Genomic DNA, 27,274 nt, shown 5'->3' with positions numbered 1-27,274 from the left:
TTCCTATCAATAACCAGGTAGTTTAAATATATTCCTATCAATAACCAGGTAGTTAACATGTATTACAAATCAATAAGATAGTCAAAATATATTCATATAAATATTGGGGGAGTCAAAGTATATTGCCTCCTTTTGGTGACCTAAACAGCTGTTGGCACAGTATAGGCCTACTGTCATTGCATAACAAATGTGTGTGTGTGTGTGTGTGTGTGTGTGTGTGTATCTACTAATATTCACAATTGTTCTCAGTCTCTGTTAGACAGCGTTGGGTTTTGTTTACTTGGCCAGACGCTTTGGTGAAAAATGAAAAACTGACAACAAAGAGATTTACAGGCAGTGAAATGTATTCCTTATGACTCTCTCTCTCTCTCTCTCACACACACACACACACACACACACACACACACACAGTCTATCCCTCTTGTTTCTCTTAGCGGTGTGAAGAATAAATAAGCTGGGTCACACCAACACAGCAAACACATCCACCTTCTCTTCTCCTCCCCTTTTTCTCTCCTTCTCATCCCATTGCTTCACTCTGTCTCTTACCCGACAGTTTTCCTTCTTCTCTTCCTCTGATGCCCCCCCTCTCCTCTGACCCTCCTTACCCAGTGTTATTATTTTTATATTTAAAGAGAGGCACCTTTAGCCTCCGTTCATGATGTGTGGCTCCGATTAAAAGGAAATTATATTGGAAGTAATGCAATTTGAACAAATGTTTGACATCAGCAGCTGATTACACAAAGGAGCAGCGATGAAATGTCAAACAGATCTTATCAACAGACTTGCTGTCTCTTGGCTTATTGGGTCTTTTTTCCTAATTTCTGGCACGCTGAAAAATAATATCATAATTTTGTATACACATGTTGTATACACACACAGAAAAAAGAGAAGAGAGAGAAAAGAGAAAATTGTTTTGGGCTGAGTTCTTGTCAGCGTCATTCTTCTTCTTCTTGCCAGTAGTCTGTTGGGGTTTTTTTTCAAAATAAAAGTCATTATGAGGAATTATTGAAGTCACTTTCCTTATAAAATACAGACACTGGCTTTCCCAAGATAAAGGTTTTAAAAGCACAGAGAGGTTGAATGTGAGTGGAAAAACAGCCTCATCAGACACATGAAGATGCTCTGTCCCACACACACACACACACACACACACAGAGACACACACACACACACACACACACACACACTGTGCAGGTGCAGGGCTCAGGCTGGTACATGTCTCATGGCTCTTCTCCTGGCTGCCAGAGACCATAGCTCAGCATGCTTAACCTTTGACCTCCACCATCCGGCTCTGTCATGATGGCTTTCCAACATGGCTTCGACACACACACACACACACACACACACACACACACACGCTGCTCTGCGCCCTGGGAAGGTCAACAGGTGCTGGCAGATGTACTGACAGCCAGCTGGTTTTTAGTAGGTAGCTTTACTGTAATGAAGAGTTTGTGACCAGCAGAGGGAGATAGCAGGTTTACACTCAGTGTGTGTGTGTGTGTGTGTGTGTGTATTGGAAACAATTCTCCCTGCCCTTTGGCAATGTGTGTGTTCCTGATTCAGAAGTTGGTGCATGTGCACATCTGAGAATTTATGTTTATGTTTCAGTCTGTCTGCCCTGTGTGTGTGTGTGTGCGTGTGTGTGTGTTCCTTACATGGGGGGGGGGGGGGGGGGGGGGGGGGGGGGGTATGCAGGACATTCTGAACACATGTGGTGAGTGTCTGAGGAGGAGAAGCAAGGAGAGGAAAAGGAGGAAAGGAGGAAAAGTAAGGAGGAGAGGAGAAAAGAGGAGATGAATGGAAAGGAGAGAAAGGAAAGGAAACGAGAGAAGAAAAGAGGGGAGACGAGGAGAAGAGAAAGGAAAAGAGAGGAGTAGAAAGGAGAGGAGAGGAGGAGGAGACAAGAGGAAAGGAGAGGAGAATAAAGGAGAGGAGAGAAGAGGGAAAAGGAGAGGAGAATAAAGGAGAGGAAAAGGAGAAAACAAAAAAGAGGAGGGGAGTAGAAAAGAGGAAAATGGCTGGATAAAGATTGCGGAAGGAGAGACAGAAAATAAAGAGTGAGCAATAGAGATAGAAAGAAAAAGAGAGAAGCTACTACGTCTCATATCCCCCCCATTCCTCCGTTCCAGCTGGACAGAACAAGAGAGAGAAAGAATAGGGAAAGAGGAAAAGAGAAGGAAAAAAAGGACAAATCAGAGAGAAGAAATCCAGAAGAAGAAGGGAATGGATGGACAGCGTGAAGAGGCGGAGAGAGAGAGAGAGAGCGACAGAGAAACAGAAAACAGATTAAGCCCGGTCAATCCGGCTCGTCAAAAATCCATATGTGCCGACCCGAGAAGAAAGAGAAGGAGCGAGGGAGAGGAAAGGAGAGCGGGAGGGAAAGAAAGAGCGGAGTCCCGTGACGGGGGGAAATGGAGGGATGAGAGGCTCCGATGAGAAATGGAGATACGATGGCAGGGAGGAAGGATGGCGGGGGATTATTAGGGGGAAGCTGGTTTAAAATAAGCCACAGGCATTCAGTCCTACCAACAAACATCTTTTTTATTTTGTCTCCACACCGTTCAATAAATACAAAATACAAAGCAGCTTCATATTCAGAAACACCGATAGAAATTCATAAAATATTACTTCATACTGAAATTAAAAACAGACAGGCCACATAAAAGGAACACAGCTGATCCTGACGCAAAACACTTTTGGAGGTTTGACATTTTTTCAGAGGGACGGTCATATTTTTGGGGTAAAAGACAAAAACAAAAGTGAGCAAGAGTGTTGCCGACTGGGCGAAGAGACAGATACAATGCTTGCTCTAGGTTTTGAGTGTGTGTGTGTGTGTGTGTGTGTGTGTTTTATAGTTTCTTGAACCCCACCTTGCCACCCAGCAAGTTTACTGCGCTGTATGTCTGTGCTGCTGATTAGCCGTACTCTTTACCAGTGGAAAACACACAACCAGACACACACATGCAGCTTTAAAAAAACACTTTCCCTTCTATATCCAATGCAGGACAGTGGGAGCTAAGCTGAGGCTGTACTTCAAAAAGAAGCCCTGTCGACGAAATCAACCAAATACCAAAAACATGTACAATTTTACAAAAGTCTGCCACTCTAAAACCTCCTTCAACAACTTTTTGTCTGGGTTGAGCTGCGTTGAAAAAGAAAATCAAAATCAAAAACGGAGCAAAAGTGAAATTCCAACAAAGATGCGAGTCTGCGAGGAAAAGGAAGCAGAAGGCAGCAGGTTCGAAAGGGGTCTGGTTGGTCCTCTTCATAACTTCATCCCTTCTCTCAACGAGTCTTTGGAAAGAGAACATCTCTCGTTTTATTTTTATTATTATTATTATTATTATTCCTCCTTCTCTGCTCTTCTTTGTTCATTACAATCCAGGCTGATAACAGGGTGGGTATGAGGGGAGGAGGGAGGAAAGGGGGTTTGTCTAACCCAGTGTGCAGGTCTGGGTTAGGTCCATCTGGGTGGATTGGGTTAGGGTTAGGGTTAAGGGGGGGTAGAGGTGGGTCGGGGATTTCTTTTGGATGGGTATCGTGGGGGGTTTCCCACAGATCAGTGTCTCCAGGTTTGCCTTTTGTCTGGAGCCTTCGTCATCAGGTCGTCTTCCTCTTTTGAATCTATGGGAAAAGGAAAATGTATTTAGGTCACAAGTCCTGGAGTGCACACAGTGTGTGCTTTGGGATTCAGCTGTTAGGGTTTGACCAGTAAGAGTTTTTCAAGGCGGTCAGTGTTTCCCCCAGGTTTTTATTCTTGTCAGGATGGGAAAGCCTCTGAAACAGCATTTCCATCATGGGACACTAAAACTCTCCATTGAATCCCAGACTAATGAAATTCTTAAGTAATTTACAGAAACATTATCGAACAATGACATGAATAAATAAAATGTACAAAGCTGTGGTCAGGGAGGAACCTCCATCATATCAGAGGTGAACATATGTGAGTGTGTGCGTGTGTGTGTGTGTGTGTGTCTGTGTGTGTGTGTGTGTGTGTATGTGTGTGTGTGTGTGCTCACTGCTCACCAAGGCATTCGGGACAGCACTTGCCCTCTCTGCGGGTGATGTTGGTGCAGGTCAGTACTGGACATTGCTTCCTCTGACACTTAGTCACACCATGCTGGAAAGAAAGAGAGGTTGGTGAAAAGAGGTAGAATGGAGGGACGTAAAGAGAGAGTGAAATTGAAAGATGGAGAGAGTGAAGCGAGAGAAAGAAAGCGTGGAGAGACACAGGGAGGCACGTTAGGTATGCATATCACAATGTGGGATGGGGAGGAATACTCCACGCATCTTAACTCCAAATCCCAGAATCCCCCCACTAGGACTGGAATGCCCCCCTCATGGGTTCAGGGCCACCCAGATCACCCGCTGTTATCACAGGTATGGACAGGTTGTAGGCTAGAAAAAATAAGGAAAGGAGAACAACTTCTGATGCAAAAAGATTACTGTTCGTTCAAGCTAACAGCTACAGAGATGAAAATGCATCCATAGGCTGTGGAACAGTAAATATGGCTATTAAATACATAGAAATACATACAAAGTTGACAAGTATTGGAGTTTTCTCCATTGCTGCCTGAGGAAGTGTGTATCCATATGAAACATGTGGCCTAAAGTGAACATGTGTCGTCTAGCTTTATTTACTGTTCCATGACCTGTGAACATATTTCCATCTTTCCAACTGATCTTGTTCCTTTTTGCATTAAAAGTTGTTTCCCTCTTTATTTTGACAGTATTTTGCCTGGTGGTTTTTTCATGGTTTTTCATGGTTATACTGATGTCCAGCAGGTTTTAGTCTACTCATGTTCTTATTGCTGTATATTGAACCATAGAAGTTCATTTGCACATGTAGGAATGCCATATAATACACCATAAATGTTTTTAAGCATTAAGCATCAGTAACTTTACTCTAAATACGTTTTAAATGAGCTACCTTCAAGTACATTTTTACACCAGTAATTGCCCTTCTACTTCAGTGAAATTAAACAGTGAAACTAACAGGACTTCTACTTGGAGAGGGTATGTTGGCACTCTTTCCAGCCCCGATACTTACATCACACCAGCAGTTGATGCACTTCATCTCCCCCACCAGCGGAACCCGGGGATGCCAGTTGTCGCTGTTCTGGTAATAGTTCTTGCCAAACTTGCAGTGTCTGGTGCCGTCGGCCTGCATCATGTCGGCGTGCTCCGGGCCGGCGGGGCTCCTCTCCTCCTCCGGACACTCCTTGCAGCAGTCGGAGGGGCTGCGCCTCACCGGGCGACCGCAAGTCAGCACGGGACACGTCACCTTCTCGCAGTGCACCTCGCCTGTCGACCCCTACAGATATAGTGGAGAATTAGCAGTGTTAGGCAGCGTTCACACGATCAAACTGCCAGCGCCTGTTTTACATTAGAGAAAATGGCAGCTGCGAGGCGAATGGAAAATGACCACATTGGAAAAAACACTGTGCCATGGCTTCTTTTTAGGCAGAGTGGTGCACTTTATAAAGTTGAGAAAAGGTTTTACTTAAAACTGTTTTTATTTTTACTAAAAACATTTTGGAGGAGTGCACATGATGTTGACTGCTTTGTTTGTGAGCCAATCAAAGACAGCAAGAAGAGGCAGGTTTCAGGGTACGTAGGCCGCTAACAGTTACCATGACAACCAGACTGAAAATGGAGAAAGCAGCTGCAGTTAAGCTGGTAGTAGTTGTTGATCATACAGAGTCAGTATAGCGATGGCTGTGTTGTGGGAGTTTCTGCTCACAAGTATTTTAAAGTTGTTCATACTATCTGCTGACAGTGGCAGCTGCTGCAACTAGTCTCTTAGAAACAAAGTGCACCTAATGCAGCCCATTTCTTAACAGCACTAAATGCAGTTGCTTTTTCTACAAAAAAGCAGAATAGTCTGAACATGCCCTGAGGCAGAATTGATGAGAAAATTAAGGGTTTTGTACAAAATAAACAACTTCACTGGAGATGTTTACAAAGTAAAGATAGCTAGACGTGAGTGGATTTATGTGGTTTGTAAAGATTGTTTTTTCTTAACGTTTGTCTCTTTTTTTCATGCTTTGTGGTCATTGATGTATATTTACCTTGCAAGTGCAGACAGCACACTTAATGTAGCCGAAGGGAGGAACGAAGGGATGCCACGTGGTTCCCGGGGCGTGCATCTTCTGGTCTCCTTCAAAGTAACAGCCTGAGAGAAAAAGAAAGAGAGTGAGGACAGGGGGTCACTGAGGACAAACTGTCAGCATGAAAATGGCTGAGTCATTCAGAGTTAACTTCAATCTGCCGGCAGAAAGACAATGAATGAAATACAGCAGAGAGGGATTTCGAAAGAAAAAGAAACTCAATGAGAGAGCAAGAGCCTCCAGGCAGAGAGAGAGATGGAGGAAAACACAGAGAGAGGGAGAGATGGCACTTACCTTCAGGATGTTCTTCTAACCTCTCTGGAGCTTTCATGTCCTTGGGCTCCTTCTTCTCTGTACAGGAAAAAGGAAATGGACACATAAAAAAAGATTAGTTTTCAACTGTGGGGAGCGCTTTGGGACTTTACCCAAAAGGATAAAATGTACACGCAACCCAGGGACTGAGAAGAGCACAGCCAATATAAAATATGGTCAATTACACACATTTTCTATCTCACACACAAACAAAATCTCTGTCTATCTATCTCACCATCGCAGATAGGGCAGCACTTGTCCTCAGGCTGGATGGTGCGGGAGCAGGTCAACACCGGGCAGATGACTGGATCACAGATCACTGTTCGCTTCTACAGGGGAGGAAAGTGAAGAGAGAGATGAAGAAATGAGCAAGAGATGGAAGGACAGCATAACATGTAATATTAACTTAAACATACTTTCCTAAGACTGCAAACAGAACAGCTGAAGTCAATATTTTCAAAGAATCCTGGCTAACAAACATAGCTGTAAAGAATCACAGAGCTAGAAAACAGTGGCTCAGCTCTGAAAGGGTTCATACAACAGACTCATTTCAGTGCAGCAGAGCCTCCCTTGTGTCTGGTTTCCTTACCTGGCAGCTGCAGGAGAAACACTTGTCATAGTTGGGGGTCCAGCGGGAGCCGTGGGCGTGGTGCTGGCTCTCAAAGAAGCAGGTATGGGGGTCTTTCTTCAGCTCCTCTGGGTCCCTCACAAACAGGTCATCGAACTCGGCCTCCTCCACCTCCCCCCTGGTCCCAAACTCACAGTTGTTGGGCACATGGACCTGGAGAGAGACATGTAATCGAAGAGAGAGAGAGAGAGAGAGAGAGAGAGAGAAGGGATGGGTGGAGGTAAGGCAAGAGGGAGAGAAGGATGAAGGAAGCAAGATATGAATGAATGAAGGAAACAAGGAAGTGCATGGAAAATGGAGTGAGAGGGAAAGGAGAGAGGGAGGTGGGAGAAAAACAAGAATGCAGAATGTGTCAAGGCAGCAGGAAAGATAGTGAGGAGAGGAGAGAGAGAGAGAGAGAGAGAGAGAGGGAGAAAGAGAGAGAGAGAGAGTAAGAGGTTAGGACATGAGTTAGGACTTGAGGCTGGTGTCAAGCTGACTTGTTAATTGGTCCTAAATTGAGCATTCAGCCTGCTTTCCGTTCTGTGCTCAGGCAGATGGCTGTTTATGTGTCGGACCTGGTTGCTATTAAAACGGCTGGACCCCACTAGCAACGTGTGTGTGTGTGTGTGTGTGTGTGTGTGTGTGTGTGTGTGTGTGTGCGTTTCTTTGTTACTACCTCTAAAAAGAACTCATCAACCACTACACCTGCAAATGGGTTTGTGTGTAACTGTGGTCTATGTGTGTGTGTGTGTGTTTCTGAACCCCAATAAACTTTTACTCCGAGCAGCCAAACACCTGCCAGTGAAAGTGTGTGTTTGTGTGGGCTAGTGAGTGCTAAGTGAGCAATCACACAGACACTTAAACACTCAGATGGCTAAAGGAGGCCCAGAGGACTCTCACTATTACTGGTCCTCCTCTCTCTTCAATCCCTCACTCTATACTTTGCCTTGTCTCTTCTGTTTTCTTCAATAATATGGGATCACTTTGCTCCATTAGTATCGCTAAAAGGTCTAATCGTTAATCCCACTGTGAAAAAAAGACTAACCCTCCAAAGAAAACTGGGATGCGCTAGGATGAGAATGTTGCAAAAAGCAAAATAACGCCCCACTTCCAGAATCAACAAATATCTGTAACTGATAAAACTGGTGCTTGGGGCTTAAAAGTACATTTCATTAGCTTGGTCTTCACATTGCGGAAGGACTTTGATAGAGCCAATAACTTGAATGCAGAGATATGGTGGTTGATTTAAATATGTTCCCCAGAACTAAATTTATGCTACCTAGGAAATTCAAAAACAAGCAACTTGACATTCAGTTCAAGGTTCAATTTTTCATTATTTTTTATAGCTCATGCTCTCAAATTTCATTCCTGTATTTCTAAAATTTCCCATTTAAGAGCTCATGTACTGCTTGGGGAAAATGTTTCAGTGAAACCCTGCTTTTCACAGCAGGACATCTGGAGGTCTTGCTTGATGAGCAGTCTGGACACTAACTTCTATCGTTTGATTTAAAATAATGAAAAACCAATTAGTAAAGCTCAAGATTTCCATCTTTCCATTTCCATCCATCTAATCCATCTTTGTTAGACCATGTTGTAGTGGAGGTCTAGCTTGCTCAGCTAGCATTTTATTGGGTTACGGCTGTAAAATGTCTGTCTCGTAATAGTAAAACAGTTGTGTTTCTGAGGGTGAGGTTGTTGCGCTGTGGCTGTGCTATAGTAGTAAAATGGTTATGTCACGCTTGTCTGATGCTGGTGCTGTGGACATAGATGTATTCATTAGGGTTCCACTGATAAAGGGTTTTGTATTGAGTCTGCTAACATTCAATATCTTTAAATTTGATTATTTTTATGCCAAAAAATTAAAAGTATTTAATGTTTCCCCCAGATTTTATCCTTGGCAAGGTGGAAAAGCCTCTGAAACATAATTCAGACCATCATGGGACATCATGGGACTAAAGCTCTCCACTGAAACCCAGACTAATGAAATTTGTTCAGGATTTTATTAAATTTGATGGACAAACCTGGGATATATTACTGCCTCGAAGAGGAATTAATTCCCCCAAAAAAGCGAACCATTAAATTAATAAATACAATTTGCAAAGATAATACAATTTCTTTGAAGGTTTTACAGACTGTTTTTATGTCGTCGTGTTCAGGCAAGAAACCTCAGGCCCGATATATCGATCTAACCTTTGTAAGTCTCTCTGCCTAAGAGCATCAACTAAATGCTTAAAATGTGCTTGTGATTGAAAATTTGTGAATGTAAATGTGAGAATGTACATTTTGAATGTAAAATGTGATTTATGTGTTTTCCGTCCACTTACCCGTCCTCGTATCTCTCCTCGGGGGTTGAGTTTGGTGCTGACCTGGATGAAGGCTGTTCCTCGGTCCAGGTGTCGCAGCAACTCAACACTGATGTCCTTCAACACTCCCTGAGCCTGGAGGAGAGGAGAGGAGAGGAGAGGAGAGGAGAGGAGAGGAGAGAAGAGAAGAGAAGAGAAGAGAAGAGAAGAGAAGAGAAGAGAAGAGAAGAGAAGAGAAGAGAAGAGAAGAGAAGAGAAGAGAAGAGAAGAGAAGAGAAAAAACAAGAGAAGAGAATCAAGAGTATGTTTATGTATGAGTGTGTATATGTGTGTGTTGCATATTTGCGTTGCATTTGTATTTGTGTGTGCGCTGACGTACCTGTGAGCCGTAGAAGCCGGTCAGCAGCCTCTTGTGAGTGGTGATGCTGTCGTCCATCTCGCCGATCTCAGCCAATCCGTGAAGGTGGGCGTTGACGGTGAGGTCATCGCCCTTGCTGAGGCCCGCCACCACGATTTCATAATGGAGGTGACACTGTTCATCCACCGACACCCAGGCGTGGCCCCCGGCGCCCGTCCTCACCGGGGGGGACACAAACTGGCCGGCCAGGGGGGTGGGCAGCTCTGGGAGGTCAGAGGAAGGAGGAAAGGGTTAAATGAGTAGTATGGCTTTCATAGATTTGAACTAAGAACAGGGTTTCCAGGGCCCTGATGTAAAATTTCCATGACTTTTCCATGTGAGCTGGAACTGCATTACAAATGTGAACAGAAGTGAAATGGAATAACAGTGCAGGTGAAATTCAACCATCCATCATTCCTTCCATTGATCCATTCCTCTATTCATCCATCCCTCCCTTAAACCACACATCCATTCATTAATTTTTCTGTCTCTCTATCCATACACCACCCACCTTTCTCACTGCAAAAATGTCCATCTTAAGTAATTGAATATACCAAGTCCGCAAATCCTAATGTTCTCAAAACAAGTGAAACAATCTACCTTTAGGGTGAAATAATTTCACTTGAGACTTTAAGAATTTTCTAGAATTACCATATCTGGAATGGGCAGATCACTAGTATCAAAGAAAGTGAAGAAAGTGCTTGAAACAAATTGATGGATTTTACCTTGTATCCAGGCTTATCAAGCTTATTTCAGGATATACTGCACTGGCAAATGATTAAAAAAAAACTTTTTTCTTATTATTTCAAGAGATCTAAAGAAAATCTCTTAAAACAAAGATTCCAAATTAAATTCCTTGTTTCATGGTTATTTCTTGAAGAGAAGTCAGATTGCGAAGAATCAAGTAAAATTGATTGAATTAGCAAAATTATCTGCCAGTGCAGTAAGATAATTTGGACAAAAATTTTAGCCATCTCATCTATCCCACCATATTCGTTCATCTACCCTCTGCCCTCTCATCCCTCCACCCTACCCATCCATCCCTACCATGTCTGGGTGCCTCCAGGCCGCTGTAGAGCAGAGCCTTGATCTGCCCTCTCAGCTCCCCCTCCTGGCTGTGTGCCGTGGCCACGTTGATGAAGAGTTCGTTCTGCAGCAGCATGTGGATGTGGCGGGCCTCCAGCCGGCTCCAGCCGCCCATCGCTCGGCCCGTGGCCCCGTCGTACTCCGGCGTCAGGTCGTACAACACTGAGCGCTTGTTACGCCGCCGTGGCTTCAGCTCGATGGTGAGGCCGACCACGTCGCTGGTCAGACCTGCAACCTGAACCTGAGCGGAGGAGGGGAAAATCGATGGTCGGTTGAGTTTGTTGTGGTTCTGTTTGGGTTGAGATCAGCTTGGTTTGATGCCAAGGAGAGGGAATGAGTTTACTTTTATTGATTTTAATGTCTTCTCTCCTGTCCTGTCCTGCCTTGTTTGGCCGTTTTATTATTCTGTCAATTTGTCAATTTAACAAATTGTAAAAGCCATGCAGTCAGTTTGATACAGGTTTTTTGTAAAATAGAGTTCATCCAATTAATTTAGACTAAGACTGGTGCCACACTAAACAGCGTATAGGACAGATAATCTTGTTTGTGAGGGTTAAGAACTTTCTTTGCTCCCGATCCAGTCGAGACCATCATGACTATTTCAGAACTTTTTGATTTTTAGCTGCGACCAGCAGCTCTATAGCTCGCTCTGTCGGTCGGTCGGTCGGTTGGTTGGTCCACAAAAATTTGCCCACGCGTGTATGTATGCGCATACGTGGTCGCAGCTATTGCGAATTTGTGCTTGTTATGTCTCAAATCTGGACTTAATGTTCTTCTGTCGTGTTAACTGGTCAGCAACTCATATCTGAACAGGGACCAGCCAATGACAGTTGAGTCTGACAGAAGAGAAAAAATTTAGTGTATTTTTTTTACTTCCATGTTTATTTTGGTTGAGTTTTGCAGTAGCCTGAGAGCCTATGTTTTCTAGGAGGTCGCTTGGAGTGAGGACTTTGGTAGTGTGTTATCCTAGCGTTTACCTCGTGGTTAAGTGTGTGTGCCTCTGTGATGCAAGATGAGAAAATCTGCAAATGCCAGTGTGTGTGCAAGCGTGGAATGTACAATCTTTTCAGTCATGTAGTGTGTCCCCAGCCTAAGCTGATGTATGATCAAAAAACTGCATTGTTAAAAAAAGTCTTACAAAGAACAATTGCACCCCTAACAGTGGACAGATCCGTACCTGGTAGTCCAATGTGCCGTTGTCATGGAGATTAAAGATGGCGGAGCCCACGCCTCCTGTCTTCCCCGGGGTCAACGCATCACCACTGGACATAACACTCTGGATGGCTAGACAGAGAGAGACAAAGATAGACTTATATATATATTTATAAATATAAAAAATCCTCCTTATAGCACATTCTTTCTCACATCACTTATCTAAAACCATCACAATCCCCCTATGACTTTCCCTCCCTGAAACCATAGTAGAGCCTGACAGCATGTGAGATGAGGCAATGCTTTTCTGTCATGTTAAAATTCACTGGTTGGTTAGAGGAGGGAGAGGAGTGGGGGCACAGTACATTCCCTCACGTTTTAAATCCCCACACACACGCACACTGATGCACACACACAGACACACACTAACTCATAATGTCATCACTTCACCAAGAAAGAGTCGCTAAGGGGACAGATTCAATTGAACCACTAATCAGGGGGCGTGTCTGCTCATGTATGTGCGTGTGAGTATTCGGGCCAAAATCATACATTTTCGGTCCATACACACACATAAACTTATACACACATACACACACAAACTCAAACACACACGCCACAACCCACCCAAGGTTAAGCCTTAGAATGAGGTAACCCTTGTTGAATGCGGCAGGCTTAAAAAGATTGAACTGAGGAACTGTGAGAGGACAGGAGGGAATGAGTAACAGAGCAAGACTAGAAGCGCAGAGAAAAACTAGAAAACAACATGGTGACGGAAAAAAGGGCTGAAGCAAAGAAAGACAGAGAGGGGCGATGAAGCCGAAGACAAACAGGGAGGACAGTAGACGACAGGATCGATTAGATATGACAACACATGAAGGGAGAGAGAGAGAGAACGCCAGAGAAACAGAAAAAATGGAAGAGAGAGAGTGGGAAAGAGAGGGATGAAAGAAGAGAAGGAGAGAGGGAAAGGAGTGTGTTGGGTTTGAATTCTTCACACATAACGTCAAGCTGTTAATCACAGCACTGGAACACCGGCATGGAGAGTCAGGTCCAGCAGACTGTGACCTTGGCAGCACCAGCGTGTGTGTGTGTGTGTGAGTGTGTGTGTGCATGCTGGACAAAAACCTGCTTTTTTTGCATATTTGTGTGTGTGCATGCCATTGTGAATGTATGTGCATGCATCTGTGTGTGCATTATGTGGAAGCATGTGTGTGTTAAGACAATGAAAGTGCCTTTTCAACGTGTGCAGGACACCTTGATGTTCATGTTCCAAGTATGCGTCCCATGAAAAGAACATGTGTGTGTGCTGAACGGTTTCAGACGATTAGGCTGTCCACAACATTCCTGAAACCTCTCTCTCTCTCTCTTTCTCACACACACACACACACACACACACACACACACACACACACACACATACACACAAACACACACACACTTGGTGGGCCACCAAGTCAAACAGAAGGTCTATAAACATGGTTATCCCCCAGTGATAAGACTTGAAAGAACGGAGGGAGAGAGAAAGAAAGCGTAAGAGTATTTATAGAAGAGAGAGAGAGAATGGCAAAAACAGCCACAGATGGACAAGCACAAACGAACAACAACGCAAAACAGATTCCTAGCAACCTCTGTGTTTGTTGCCTGTACTGGGTTAGGGTGGGTAGCTGCGAGCTAGAATAATGGGTAGAGACGAGTGGAAAAAAAGAAGTGAATTGAATGCTTCAAGAACATTGAAATGAATGTTACTTTACCCAGGTAAAGTTAGTTTAGTGATGTGCATAGAGGCATAGAGGGGGCGGGGCCACTTACTGTCACAGGATTTCCTGCCAGTGATGAAGCCAGAGATTTGGCGGGGATCCTGGCCCTCGGTTGCAACAGCGATCTCCAGCTGACCGCGGGATAACCAGAACAGTTCACGGCTATTCAGGTCAGTTAGCACCTCTGCAAAGTCAGGATCCTAAACAGAATATAAGAGTTAGGTCAAGGCTAACTCCTCCACTGCTAAGAAGCTATTTGTGGGGTCGAACGATTGGGTCAATATAAAACTTGCACCCACTATAAACAAGTGCCTTTTCAATTACCAGAAATGGAGATAATGTTGAGATCTTTTTTTGTTGTTACAACACTGACATGTTGCCAGAGTAACCAAACCCCAACCCAACCAGAAAAAAGACAGCCCTATGATTTGTTTCCTACTGAAATTAACTTTGCCCTTCGGTTTACACTAAACAAACATGATCAGAAAACTGAGAGCAAACCAGGCCCAGAACAGTGAAATCTACTAAAGCTAAAAATTAATTCAGCAATCACAAAGGCATCACAAAGGCAGAAACCATTATGGACACAAACTGTTATATCACATAAAAACACATGATTCAAGTCAACCCACTCAAGCTCACATTGAACCCTTGAGCAAAAATATGGCTTGCATTGCCCTAACACATTGCATATTGAGTAAAGCTTAGTTTCATTTCAAGCAGGCCGACAGGACTCCAGAAAGACAGGGGATTGGCGAGGACGTTGAAAAATGTTGGATTAATAGGACAGATGTACGAGCATGTTGAATAAATGTTACTTTTATGACCTCAGGGCCTCGGTTCAATATAAATATCCGTGTACCATAAATCCCTGTCCAGGACGGAGCCAAAACAGAGTGGGAATGAAGGCGGGGGGAGGAGTGAGGGAAAGTGACTTATAATTGGAAAAATGAATGGATAGAGAAGTGAGAGGAGAGTAAGGTGAAAGAGGATATATTGGGGTCTTGTGTAAATCAGTGGGTAGAGCGTGGCAGTAACACAGTCGGGGTTAGGGGTTCAATTCCCAATGGGGTCAACCATGCAAAAAGTGTTTGCACTCATAGTACTATAAGGCACTTTTGATTAAAAAAAATGTTTTTCTTCATAACGGGGATAGTGTATTGATTTAAATATTGAAATTGTAAGGGAAATTCGCTTGTAAAAATGTGTTTGCTTGCCTATGTGTGTTTCTCAGGACAGAGGGAAAGAGTTAATGTCATCTTAAGCTAAAAATACATTGCTATTTAGCTGCCAGTGTTATCCAGAGCGACTTAAAATGAGTGAGCAGTTAGGGCATCAGCGTCCTGCTCAACGACACTTCAACAGGTCACAGAGCTTGAGCCCTTTCAGTTACGGGACGGTCTGTCTAAACGTTAGGCTAGAAACAGGCGCATTAGCCCTTCACTTCACGCAATTCCTGGCAGAATTAAAAACAGACCCGCCTTTCATCACTCCTCCTCCCCCTTTCCCTCCCTCCTTCCTCCCTCCATCCATCCCAGCCCACAGACCGCTAACCACTGACATGTGTGAGGAGTGTGTACGCAGTCCATCCTCTCTACCTTCCTCCCTCCCTCTTTCCTCTGTGTCTCTCATCCCTCGCTCACATCTGTCTCCTGCAAAGCCTCCTCTCCATACTTTCTCTCGTCTCTTGTTTTCCCCCTCCCGCTCTTCCTCTCCATCCATTTTTTCTCGTCGTGTCTCAGGGTAGTTAGCTGTGATCAGAGCAGCGGCGACAACAGCGGTAGGATGTGGGGACCAAACCACATCCGTCTCCGGGACAGGGGAAATCAAGAGTGTGAGTGTGTTACTGTGTCATCTGTTCCCAACCGCCGACAACACTCCTCCTCCCCCATCCACCCTTTCCTTCTTGGTCTGTCCTGATAACACTTTCCCCTAAAACTTCTCACTTATCTCATATTGGATGGAGAACATGTTTCTTTTGGTGTATTTTCATATCATGGATATTTTCATTCTCTTTGTCTAACTATATTGTACGGCCCTCCCCTGACCCTTGTCCATTGTCTGGTGGGGCCAAGGCTACTTGGACTGATACACTGATTTGTTGATATATTCGGTCTTTAATTAAAAATCCGATATTGGCCGGTCAGTGTTGCCCATTGTCGATGGGTCGAGGGTGAATATGATGCAGTTTGCTTGATTACTGGAGTTGATTTGTTGGATAATTGACTATGCATTAATATGATTTATTATTATTATTATTATTATTATTATCCTGGGTTATTTCACTGGGGTTTTAGTGTCCCATGATGTTGTTTCAGAGGCTTTTCCTCCCTGACAAGAATACAATTCTTGGGGAAACACTGAATCCTTGTCATATTTGGGATTTTTGTGCATGAAAACAGTAAAATTTATAGGTGCCGTGTCGGTTGACCAGTAAACCCTAGTGAATGTGTGTGAATACTCACATGAGCAGTGACATTGGCTCGGATCTCCCTCAGGATGTGTTGGCGGTACATCAGCTGGACCCGGATGGGCACCAAGGGGGGATCTGAGGAGAGACAGGGAGGGAAAGAGAGAGAGTTTGGAATAAGTTAACATACACACATTGTTTCTCTCCTGTCCTCCTTATTGCCTGCCATCACCTTCCTTTCAACATCTCCTGATCTAAGTAGGTTTGTAGATTGAGACATTGAGATACAATTTCTAGAAACTCATGGACTGAGGTGGCAACAGACCAGAAGAGGATTCTGGTCCCAGTGGTTTTGTGTAACCTGTATTTATCCAGGGATGATTGACTGAGCACCTATGCTCCTTTTCAGCCTGCAGCCTGCTTCACATTCACACAATGAAACCCATTCATACCAGTACAGCCACCGTCTTCCACTGTTGGCCACTAAGCAGCTCCACTGGAGGAACTAGGGATTCAGTGTTTTCCTCAAGGGAACCTTGACAGTAGTTGTGGGAGATGAGAACAACTTCATTTGAACTAATCACAATCTGATGATAACTGCCTTGGCTTTATGATCTGCAGAGCTTGTGACCTGTCCCAATCCTTTCTATTCTCATTCTCTCTCTCAGTCTATCCTCCATTTTCTCTCAGTCTCAACGCTTTCCTCCTCCCATCCCTCTCTTCATCCTCTCCTTTTCCTCTCTCTCTCCCCTCTTACCTTTGTCTTTGTGCTTTAGCAGGCCTTGCAGGATGAGGATGAAGTGGAGGTTGTTCTCTGTGTCGCTCAGCGTCAACATGGCGATGCCTCCCATGCCTGAATTCTCCTGCTCCGATGTCAGCGTGGAGCTGAATGTCTCTGTATAGACACACACACACACACACACATAAGGTTAAGAACATGCAATCCACCACAACCATCATTGATATATGATCGCCCAACAGCTACAGTGCATCATGCTTGTGAGCACACACACACACACACACACACACACACACACACACACAAACACACACACACACACACACACACACACACACACACACACACACACACACACACACACACACACACACATTTGCCATATTGAGTATATTCATACCCTTACAATGGAATGGCCTATACAAATACTTCTCTGTAAACAAAATCCACATTTTTTAGCTACATTAATCCATGCGAGGCTTTTTAAGATTACATGAGAAAGTATACAATTCCACTGCTTTGTAAATACTGAGTTGAGTTGTGTACTACAACACACAGACACACATACATACAGGCTTCCTTAAAGGCACATTACACAAAAAATGTCAGGCACAAAATATATACACATATGCTATAATCACACACACATACACACACCTGCGAACAGTGCCCTGTGTTTGATGATCTTTCCCTCCACCTCTTCTCGTCTGCCATTCGATGTGGTCATGGTGATGCGCATCTGCTCAGTTTGCAGCTGTCTCAGCAGAGGCTTGGCCAGGTTCTTCCACACGCCGCAGATCTGCACACACACATAGAGGCAGGTAAGCTGTAGTATTGTCTCATTAAACAGTAGGGGTAGGGTACGAGGGTGACCTACCATAGGTAGGCTACATCCATATTTCCATATTTTCCATATTTCTCTCTCACTCACTCACACACACACACACACACACATACGCACACACATCTGTTGAATACATCAAACCATGCGATTCTCAAGCTGTACTCCCAACCCCTGGCCACAAACCTTCAACATAAAACCACTATTTCCCTCTGAGAGAGGAGGGAAGAAATGTGGCAGTGCGCCGGCACCTCATAACTCAGGGTTCAGGGGTAATCTCCTATTTTAATTAGCAATACTCTCTGTCCCCCTGCTTAGCAGTGATGTAACGCGTGAAAAATTCCCTTTCGAAATGGTTCACTCCAGCAACCTCCCTCATCCCTCCCTCTTCCCTTTTTGCTCCGGAGTGTTTTTCTCCAAGGTCCTCTGTTGCTTGACATTGGATAGGGGGCATTTGTCTAAAAATAATAATGGGCCAATTTCTGGGACCTATATTTAGGGGGCTCCTGCCTCGCTGCACCGCGCCTTCGGCCTGCTGCTTAAATGCAATGAGGAAATGTGTGTAGTTTGGCCTGAGGTGGGAAATGGAGCGCTGATGATGTAGCCAGGCCTCGGGCTGTATGTGAACACACATGCATAGGTACTAGGGTTAGACCAACATATCAGTTTGCTGATATATGGGGCCGATATTGGCCTTTTATTAAAAATCGGACATGTGTCGTCCACCTCCGATATGATGGAGGTTCCTCACTAACCATAACTAGTCCAAGTTGATGTGTTGTTTATGTATAATAAAAATTTGAATGGGTAACTTTGATCAGATTCCACATAAGTAAATACGTCTTTTTTACTTGTTTTTTACTTTCTTACTATTATTTCTATATCAGATATCTGACCAGAGAAATCATTCCAGTGTGGTGTGGGAGGATTTTACTCAACAGTCTGTAAAACCTGCAGTGAAATGAAAACCTGCCTCACTCTGCCTGAAGGAGCTGCTAACCCACCTAAAAGAATTTCGCTAGTATGACTTTCAATGGAGAGTTTTAGTGACATATGTATGTGCAAGCACCCGTGCACATACTGTGTGCCTGCACACTCACACACCACGTCTGCAGACACACAGGCCTCCACTTAGATAACCCCCCAGTCCTTCTCTCCCTCTGTCTCTCTTGTGTACTTGATGCAGAATTAAGTGACTGTGTGTGTGTATGTGTGTGTGTGGACCTAATCATGGCATTGTGTGTTTGTTTGTGAGTATATGCTGATGTTTACTGCAATCTAACCGAGTTTGTGATGTTTAGAAAGAGGCAATGAGGCAGAAACAAAGTGTCATTGTGTGTGTGTGTGTGTGTGTGTGTGTGTGTGTGTCTGCGGTGGTGTTTATTATTGCAGGGTGAGTTATGGGGGGAGAAGTCAGAGTTTGAGCAGGGAGTCACGAAGAGCGAACGTTCATCATGGAGGTACTTAATCTCTCTCTCTCTCTTTCTCTCTCTCGGGACACACACGTATACACACACACAACAAAAACAACCATAGCGGAAGCAAGAGGACATGTGACATCTTACCATGTCTGACTGTCCCTTGGGGACCCTGTACTCAAAGGCGGCAGTCCCATCTGAATCCAGGAAGGCTATTTTATTGGGACGACCCATTCTGGAAAGAGCAGGGGAGGTGGAGGGAGACAGAGAAGTAGAAATGTCATTTATAATGTAATTTTAAAGTAATAATCTGTAACATTTTCATATAAATAAATGTACTTTTTGCTACTCCCTGGCCAATTGATGTAACACAATAGTGATTTAACCAATAGCCAGTCCATGAAACATTTACATGTGCTGTTCTAAACATGGTGTCTGGTAGGTCTTTCCTGGGAAAAATCCTTTGGCGCACAGGAAATGAATTGTTTTATATTTCCAGTTTGTTTGGAATAAATAGAAGAAGAACTGGGTAGTTAGCATGAGCAGTGATAGCCACCATGGCTGAACAGACAAAGAAAAGAGCGCCACCTACACAAACTTAAACTTCGTCAAAAGAAAGTCCAAGGAAAAAGCACTGGCCACACTGATTGATCTCTGGGAAGTGCAGTATCACTTAGCACCAAAGATGGAGGCAAAATAAAAAAAAACAACCATCTTGTCAATTACCACTTATATATATATGTTTACTGTTTCTACTTTCATTACATGCTATAGATTTGTGTGTGCGCATACATTTGTTACGGTGTACTGTAGAGTATGTTCATGTGTGTTTTTGGTTCCTGTGTGTGTGTGTGTGTGTGTATGTGTGGTACCTCTGGAATGTGATGGAGAAGGCCAGGCTGGTTCTGGTCAGAGAGAAGCGAGCTCTGGCAACACCACTGGAGCTGGGCAGCCATGAGTCTGTCACCCCTGTCAACACTGCCACAAAGTCTACAGGAGGAGAGGGAGAGAGAAAGAGTGAGAGAGAGGAAGGGAGAGAGAGAGAGAGAGAGAGAGCGAGAGAGAGAGAGAGGGGTGGGGGGGTGGGAGGGGTAAATAACTGCTTAATAACATGCCATGATAAGCATTCCTGTTCATATTGCCTGTGTGTGTGTGTGTGTGTGTGTGTGTGTGTGTGTGTGTGTGTGTGTGTGTGTATGTGAACCTCTATGCCTGAGATTCCCGAATGCATGTTCTACGAAGCATGTGTATGTATGGGCGTTTGTGTGTGTGTGTGTGTGTGTGTGTCCGCTATGCTATGATAAACATTCCTCTTCATATTGCCTTTATTACTGTATGTGTGCCTGAGTCTCACTATAACCGTGTGTGTGTGAAGCCTACTGAAGTCCTGAATGCATGCTCTTAATGCAGCATATGTAATTCATATATTTCACACTCCTTATAGTTCTTAGAGTTATTCTTAAAGGTCTTATAGTTCTACTTTATGTTCTAGTGTTGTAATTGTCAGTTGTCTTATGTTTCATTCCCCCCTGCTGCTGCAGTAACCCAATTTCCCCATGGGGACCATTAAAGTTTCATCCTATCCTATCTTATCTTTTCCACTGTGTTTTCTGTGTACATCACTGTCTAGATGTGTGTGTCTATGTGCCCATGGGTGCTCCTCCTCACCGGTGCGGCTCTCCCCGGGGCCCATGTCCTCGGAGCTCAGGTAGGATCGGTCGTTGTAGGACTTGTGGAGGTCATCCTCCTTCTCCTTGCCCTCCCTGCCCTTCTCTTGGAAATACTCAAAGCCGTCCAGCACGGATTCCGCCTGCTTCCTGTCCTCCTCGCCTAGAGAAGGAAAAAAAAAGGCAGAGTTAAAAAGTTCCTCCTAAAAGCTCCTAACACCTGGAGGTTGGTATTGAACAGCAAGTATTGAACAAGTGAGCACAAAATATAGGATATGGTGGCTTCAAACCAAAACTATTGATGTTGGTATCAGAATTCAAAAACCTGTATCAGTCAAACCCTAGTTTGGAGATATAATCTGGAATTTTTTTCAGCATCTAACTTTCAGTTACATTTACTCATATATTCTCCCTAAATTTGCCTTGTAGATGAAAAATTATGTTTTTGGAACTTTCTGAACACATCATAACTATAGGTCTATTTTATTCCAGTGTTTATAGACATTACAAATGTAAACAAAACTCATGTTAAGCTGCCACATACAGTCAGTCCAGCTCAGACAATAAATTTCAGAGAGATAAAAATGTCTTCAATCCAGTAAATCATTATGTAAACAAAGACTGTAGGAGAGCGACAAAGTATTTGCATTTATGGATTGGGCCTTTACCACAGAGGCCCATAAAGTCTGTTCTTTTGCCTCATATTTATCTTCCATGATAATCCCAGGCATAATTTTCTCATTATCCCAACATGGATTGAAAATAAATAAATAAACATAAATAGAATGTGAATCACAGCATTTTTATGCGGCACTGTGGGGAAAACAGTTGTTGAATACATCCTGAGTATTTGAAAAAATGTGCGGAGCATTTGATTTATTGAGTGATGTGTCCACTTTGGAGTCAGTTTAAGTATCTGGCAAGATAAACCAAGTGAACCTCAACACTTCAAAACACATTCAGCTACATTTTTTCTCCCAAGTCTGGTGCACAGATGAGGCAGCAGCGTCAGCAGCCCTCCTTTTTCACTTGATGATGTTTTGAGAATGGATAAAGAGTGTGAAATATGTGGGCATGGAGAATGAAAGAGGGAGAGGGAAGGAAAGAATGACTAATCAGGGATGAGCAAGACAGGTAAAAATTTACAGAAGGAGATTTATAGTGGAGATAGGAAGAGCATTAAGGTATTCTGTGGAAAGAGAAGGATGAGGGGGAAGCAGACTGCAGTCCAATGCCAAAGAAAAGAGCTCTTTCAGCACTCCGTCATTCTTTCTGTCCGTCTCTTATTTCTCTCTCTCTCTCCCCCTCTCTCAGCCAGGGGTAACTAACTAGGGTTGTTTCTTGGGGCTGAAGAGCATAAGGAGAATTAGGAGTGACACTGGCGTGCGATCCCAACAATGACCCGCTGTTCCACACACACTGCTGTGCGTCCTGATGTAATGTGTGGACTTCATTGCCTTGCACACACACATACACACACACACACACACACACACACACACACACACATACACACACACACGCACACACACACACACACCCTGACACACACAGGGGTGCTCATACAGCCAAAGACAGACATGCTGACACGATTTTGAGAAACACACTCACCGGCTCTTACTCACCCACACTTCATTTCTCCAAGGCCATTTTCTGAGCTCGGAGCTGAGTTGGACTGTCTGCTTTTTTTCTAAGTGTCTTATTCACACACTTCCACCCCCTCCACCCCAAAATCCCATCATCCCCCCCCTCGCTCCTCTCCTCAATCGGGCACGCTCCAGGCCTTCTGGGTAGTGTCACTCTCACTTCTCCCTACTCTGCAATACTGTATCCTCAGGTGCACCAGCCATTACACACACACACACACACACACACACACGCACACGCGCACACACACACACACACACCATTTTCCACCACTTACACAAACATTCTAGCTGCTTTAGTGCCAAAGCTAAGACAAACACACTCAACCTTTTCCTTAAAACTTGACCACAACACACACACACACACATACACACACACAGCTCAGTGTTGTCCCAGTGATGGAGGCCACAGTGCTTTACCTTTACTTTCCATTCCATTACCAGACACACAGGGTAGAAAAACACCCAATCTGCTGAATAACTACACAGCATGAAGACCCACCCTGTGTGTGTTTGTGTGAGCGCACGCGTGTGGGGGAGCACTAATTTTATAATAAGGTGGAATTGTGTGCAACAGCGTGTATAAAAGGTAAGTGGCACTGTGTGAGTGGGGCTTAATAGATGGGCCGTGCCATTCGTTGCTGCTGGTTAGAGAAAATGTCTATTTGATCCAGCTGAATGGAAAATCAATTGACCTGTTCATCGTCTCTATCAGCCGGTTTAATGACAAAGCAGCTGTCCGAGAGAGAGAGAGAGAGAGAGAGAGAGAGAGAGAGAGAGGGAGGGAGGGAGAAAAGAAAGAAAGGGAGAGCAACTGGGAGAGATAGGGAGAGGAAGGGAGGGATAGGGAGAGGAAAGCAAGAGGTATGAATGTAAAGAAAGAAAGAATAGAATTGGCAGAGAAAGGGATAGCAGTAAAAACTAGAAGGGCACTCAGAGAGTGCAGACCTCCGCCAAGGTTCGTGCTATTATTGCTTGTTCGTGAGTCAGATCCGGATCCGCTCCAAAATGTAATGGGTTCTTCCTTGGCCCATGCTACACCCTTCCACGAAGTTTCATGAAAATTGGGCCAGTAGTTTTTCCGTAATCCTGCTAACAGACAAACAAACGGCACCGCAAACATAACCTCCTTGGCGGAGGTAAAAATGTTTAGGCGAGGAGGACATTGATGTGAGAAAGAAGGTAAAAAACAGAGAGAAATTGTCATGGAAGGATTTGGGTCACAAGTGCATAACAGTTGACAGCCACTAATCTGAGGAACATTAGGGCAGTGGGTGGTGTGTATGGGTGGGGTCAGTCGGTGGTTACCTTTCGGGCAGGTTTTACAGCAGTGTCCCGGCAGCAGGACGGGCTCATCACAGTCGGGCTCCGGACAGTCCTGCTTGATGTTCTTACAGTTCACCTTCCCAAACACCTTGCCGCGACGACTCTTTTGCTGCAAAACACCAAGGAAGTAGATAAATCGTCTCATCAAAGCATATGTTGGCATGCTATCGCTACACTGAGGACACACAGTAAAAATATTGCTATTTTGAGGCAACAAATAATCACATATACATTTATAGCATTTTCTACACTTTTTCAGTGATTCTCAAAGTGCGGCCCAGGGGCATTCAGGGGTCCCCAGAAAATGTAAAAACAGGCCCCATTATCTGAGGCTTGCACTAACAAACACTGCATGGCACTCTCTTGTAAGTGAAAAAAAAAATTTAAATAGCAGTGGCCAAAAATGGACACCCGTTGGCCAAATGCGGTCACACACTCTTTAATGTGGTTTCCAGTTTTGAAGCATTCCCTGCCAAAAGGCAAGTAATATGAAATCATACATGAGAAGCTAAATTAAATTTCATGTAACATGGTGCCCAGATTTGGCCACTGTTACAGTAATTTGTTATTTCACTTAAAAAGAGTACAATGCAGTGTTGATGATGGGGTCCCCAGCTAGTTTTTGGGTGTTTCTTTGCCTGAAGTCTCTCTGTTTGGGGCTCCTGTGTGAGTTTGGTTAGTTTATCCAGCTATTACACAGTTAGTGAGTGGAATAATCTCCCACACTGAGGCAAAACTTACAGGTTCGCAGTAGCAGTGGACACAGTGCATGACCCCAAAGGGCTCCCCCAGATCTGGGTGCCATGTGTCCTCCAGAGAATAGGACCGACCTCCAAATGAACATCCTGTAACACAAATATTGCTGATTACACATGGTCACTTTGACAGGCAGATAACAGGTAATCATAATCAAAAAATTGTGCCACTTATCAAACCATGTGCCATTATAGTTTAGAAATGCATTCAACATCATTGAGATAATATGACCATATCTAAGGTGCATCAAACCCTTTCTAATTATAGTAAAATTAATGGAACTTGATGTGATATGAGAGGGGGGAATAAGAGGTGAGGTGAGAATTAACCCCACAAAACATGTCAGCTCAGTGGATTGATGTCATCTAGTCCTCCAGGCCACTGTGGGAGACTGAATGAGACGGGCCTGTTTATGCTTGTATTGGATGATGTAAACTGGACTGCAGCTTACTAAAGGTTCCTCATGCCCACAGGCCTATTAGCTGATTACGAGAAACAAGGAAACTGCAACTCCTAGGGTTAAATCCAGTGTCAGACCGCAGGGCTAAAGAATATGCAGACTGAACCCTTATACCTATTTTCATACTTAAGAAATAAATCCTACATAGCTCACTGCCCAGGCATGTCAGAGGGAATTGAAAATCATTGGATGCCTCATGAGTTCTGGGGCTCAACTTCGCATCCTGTCTCATTTAAACAATGAGGGGGCATGCATGCATGAGGGATATTCAATTTTCCACTCAATGACTATCAGAGATTCCCAGAAATTCACACAATATACGCCAAAACATTATGAGAGGGAACTTTAGAAATCATACATTTTAGAGGGATACTATATAAATACTATAACATAGCATAGGACATAGAAAAATACCATAATATACGATAAGATGACTATAAACCCAGTATGGAGTACCACAAACACACAAAAGTCCCTATATGAACACTATATATCTCTTATGGTGATACTGATTTATAAAATACCACAAAGTAAAATAATATCACTGTAAACTCACTATTGAGTACCACAGACACACTAAAGTCACTGTAAGAATATTCCAGTGAGTTCTCCTTAGGAATGAGTGACTGGCTTTTAGCAGCTTAAGCTACCTGGCCTATCATCAGCGCGCAGTGTGTGTAGTGCGCGTGTGCGCGTGTGTGTAAGTGCAAACTCCAAACGTGATGTTTCCCCTTGCCAAGTTCACTCATGTTGATGGGTTGCCTTCGCACTGCTACCAACCTGGTTCGCATTATTCTTTCATTAAAATGACTACACACTTTAAACAGTCCAGTCGAGTTAAAGGGAGCCAAACTGAGAGCCGCTTGAATTTGCCTGCTCCTGTCTCACTAAAGAAATAAATCAGCTAACTGAGCTTCTGGCATACTCAGAGCAGCCAATGCTTGTAATGGAAAGTCGATTGATTACAGTTTCCAACAGAGGATTAAACGTTAAGGCGTCGGTTAACGTGAGGTTCCCAGCGTTTTTAACTCTAGTTTAGTTACCTTATAAAAACTACAAGGAGCTTTATGTAGGAGCATGCACATGGACCAAATGGCATTCGCTGCGGTTATGACTAAGATGTTTGCTGCAAGTTTACATAAGAAGTAACCATAATAAGTCATAGCAACTTGAGAGGCATTTGAAGGAAACGGGGAAAGGGACAAATATATGGGGAATCAATGCCAGTAAAGCAGAGCAGTTAAGACTACAAAAAGAGTACATTTAGGCCAACTCAACATTAAAGTCCATGTGTAGCTTTGAAAACATTGCACATTGCACAACACCTAGCTAACTTTTACATTGACCCATTTGTAGCTTGCGGGCTACTGAACCGTTAACGTTAAGTCACTAGTTGACCTGGCCCTGGTACGAGCCGTTGTCTCGTATGGTGAAAGCGTCAGGCCAAACGCCATTGAAAGACCTGGCAATTTAAGGTCGCCTTGTTTACCAGCAAACATATATATCTCACAGAACATGACGTAAGACCTGTATAGTTTCATTGGGAGGCACTTTGCAATTCAGGATACATATTATCCACCAAGCAGCATTCATTTCAATAAAATTTCAGCTTTTAGAATTGCTTCACAGTGCTCGCTACCGCCCTTCTCGGCATGTTTTGGGTGGACAACGATTGTGGGAATTACTGGCGAACTACATCTAAAACTTGAAAATTTAGATAAATGAATACTGCTTAGTGTATTAGGTAAGTGCCGAATTGAAGAGTGGTTCCTAACACTACATATAAGTAACAGTAGGTCTTGAGTCACATATTATGGGATATGTAACTTTGCCAAAGAGCAAGGCTACGTGAAATTGACATATTTTTGAATGGAGTTTGGCTTACCCGCATTCTCATTCCATACAAGAGACAACAATCACGTGTCGCGGCTAAGGACGACCAAAAATATGTTTGGAACATGTATTCATGAAAATAAGTTTATAACGAATAAAAAATACTAAACATTACAGTTTTCTTACCTGACAAGCCTTTGGAGGGCAGCGGTTCTCTCTCTGACTGGATGGGCAGAGCGGGAGACTTGAGTCGCGAGGCCGCTCCGGTGTGCAGCCACGCGCAGCTCAACACGCACAGCAAGGAGCGGAGCGCGCGGGGAGCCTGCATCACAACCCTCCCTCTCTGACTTCTTTACTTTTCTCAACAAAATATATTTCCCAAACCGCCGATAAAGGCTATTATATCACGTTACTGTCGACCTAAGCCAAGTGATTATCCCCCCAGCAAAGA

The 27,274-nt window shown here is 43.9% G+C and overlaps 1 protein-coding gene across 1 annotated transcript; it reads right to left on the bottom strand.

Moving 5' to 3' along the window:
* Positions 1-2,554: 2,554 nt before the first annotated feature.
* On the bottom strand, positions 2,555-27,274 carry chrd (chordin). The gene is made up of 21 exons (XM_071524027.1): positions 27,010-27,274; positions 24,516-24,619; positions 23,757-23,883; positions 20,804-20,965; positions 20,008-20,125; positions 19,283-19,370; positions 17,534-17,675; positions 16,895-17,032; positions 16,193-16,275; positions 13,780-13,927; positions 11,996-12,102; positions 10,780-11,059; positions 9,715-9,956; positions 9,357-9,470; positions 7,012-7,203; positions 6,658-6,751; positions 6,405-6,461; positions 6,072-6,175; positions 5,051-5,314; positions 4,027-4,120; positions 2,555-3,624 (listed from the first exon to the last, which is right to left on the bottom strand). The coding sequence occupies exons 1-21, from the start codon at positions 27,149-27,151 to the stop codon at positions 3,560-3,562; spliced, it is 2,865 nt and encodes a 954-aa protein (XP_071380128.1). The 5' UTR covers positions 27,152-27,274; the 3' UTR covers positions 2,555-3,559.

This window comes from Centroberyx affinis, unplaced genomic scaffold, assembly GCF_046629955.1.
Source record: "Centroberyx affinis isolate AG114_WGS23_722 - 3 ecotype Tasmania unplaced genomic scaffold, CSIRO-AGI_Caff_v1 ptg001135l_1, whole genome shotgun sequence".
Taxonomy (NCBI): Eukaryota; Metazoa; Chordata; class Actinopteri; order Beryciformes; family Berycidae; genus Centroberyx; species Centroberyx affinis.
Note: the sequence above shows the minus strand (reverse complement) of the source record. Positions and strands in the feature narration are given on the sequence as shown.

Coding starts and splice junctions, on each gene's coding strand:
- chrd (XM_071524027.1), bottom strand. CDS start 27,151: ATGCAGGCTCCCCGCGCGCTCCGCTCCTTGCTGTGCGTGTTGAGCTGC. Junction 6,462..6,657: donor GTGCTGCCCTATCTGCGATG/GTGAGATAGATA, acceptor TTTCCTGTACAG/AGAAGAAGGAGCCCAAGGAC. Junction 6,176..6,404: donor GTTAGAAGAACATCCTGAAG/GTAAGTGCCATC, acceptor TTTTTCTCTCAG/GCTGTTACTTTGAAGGAGAC.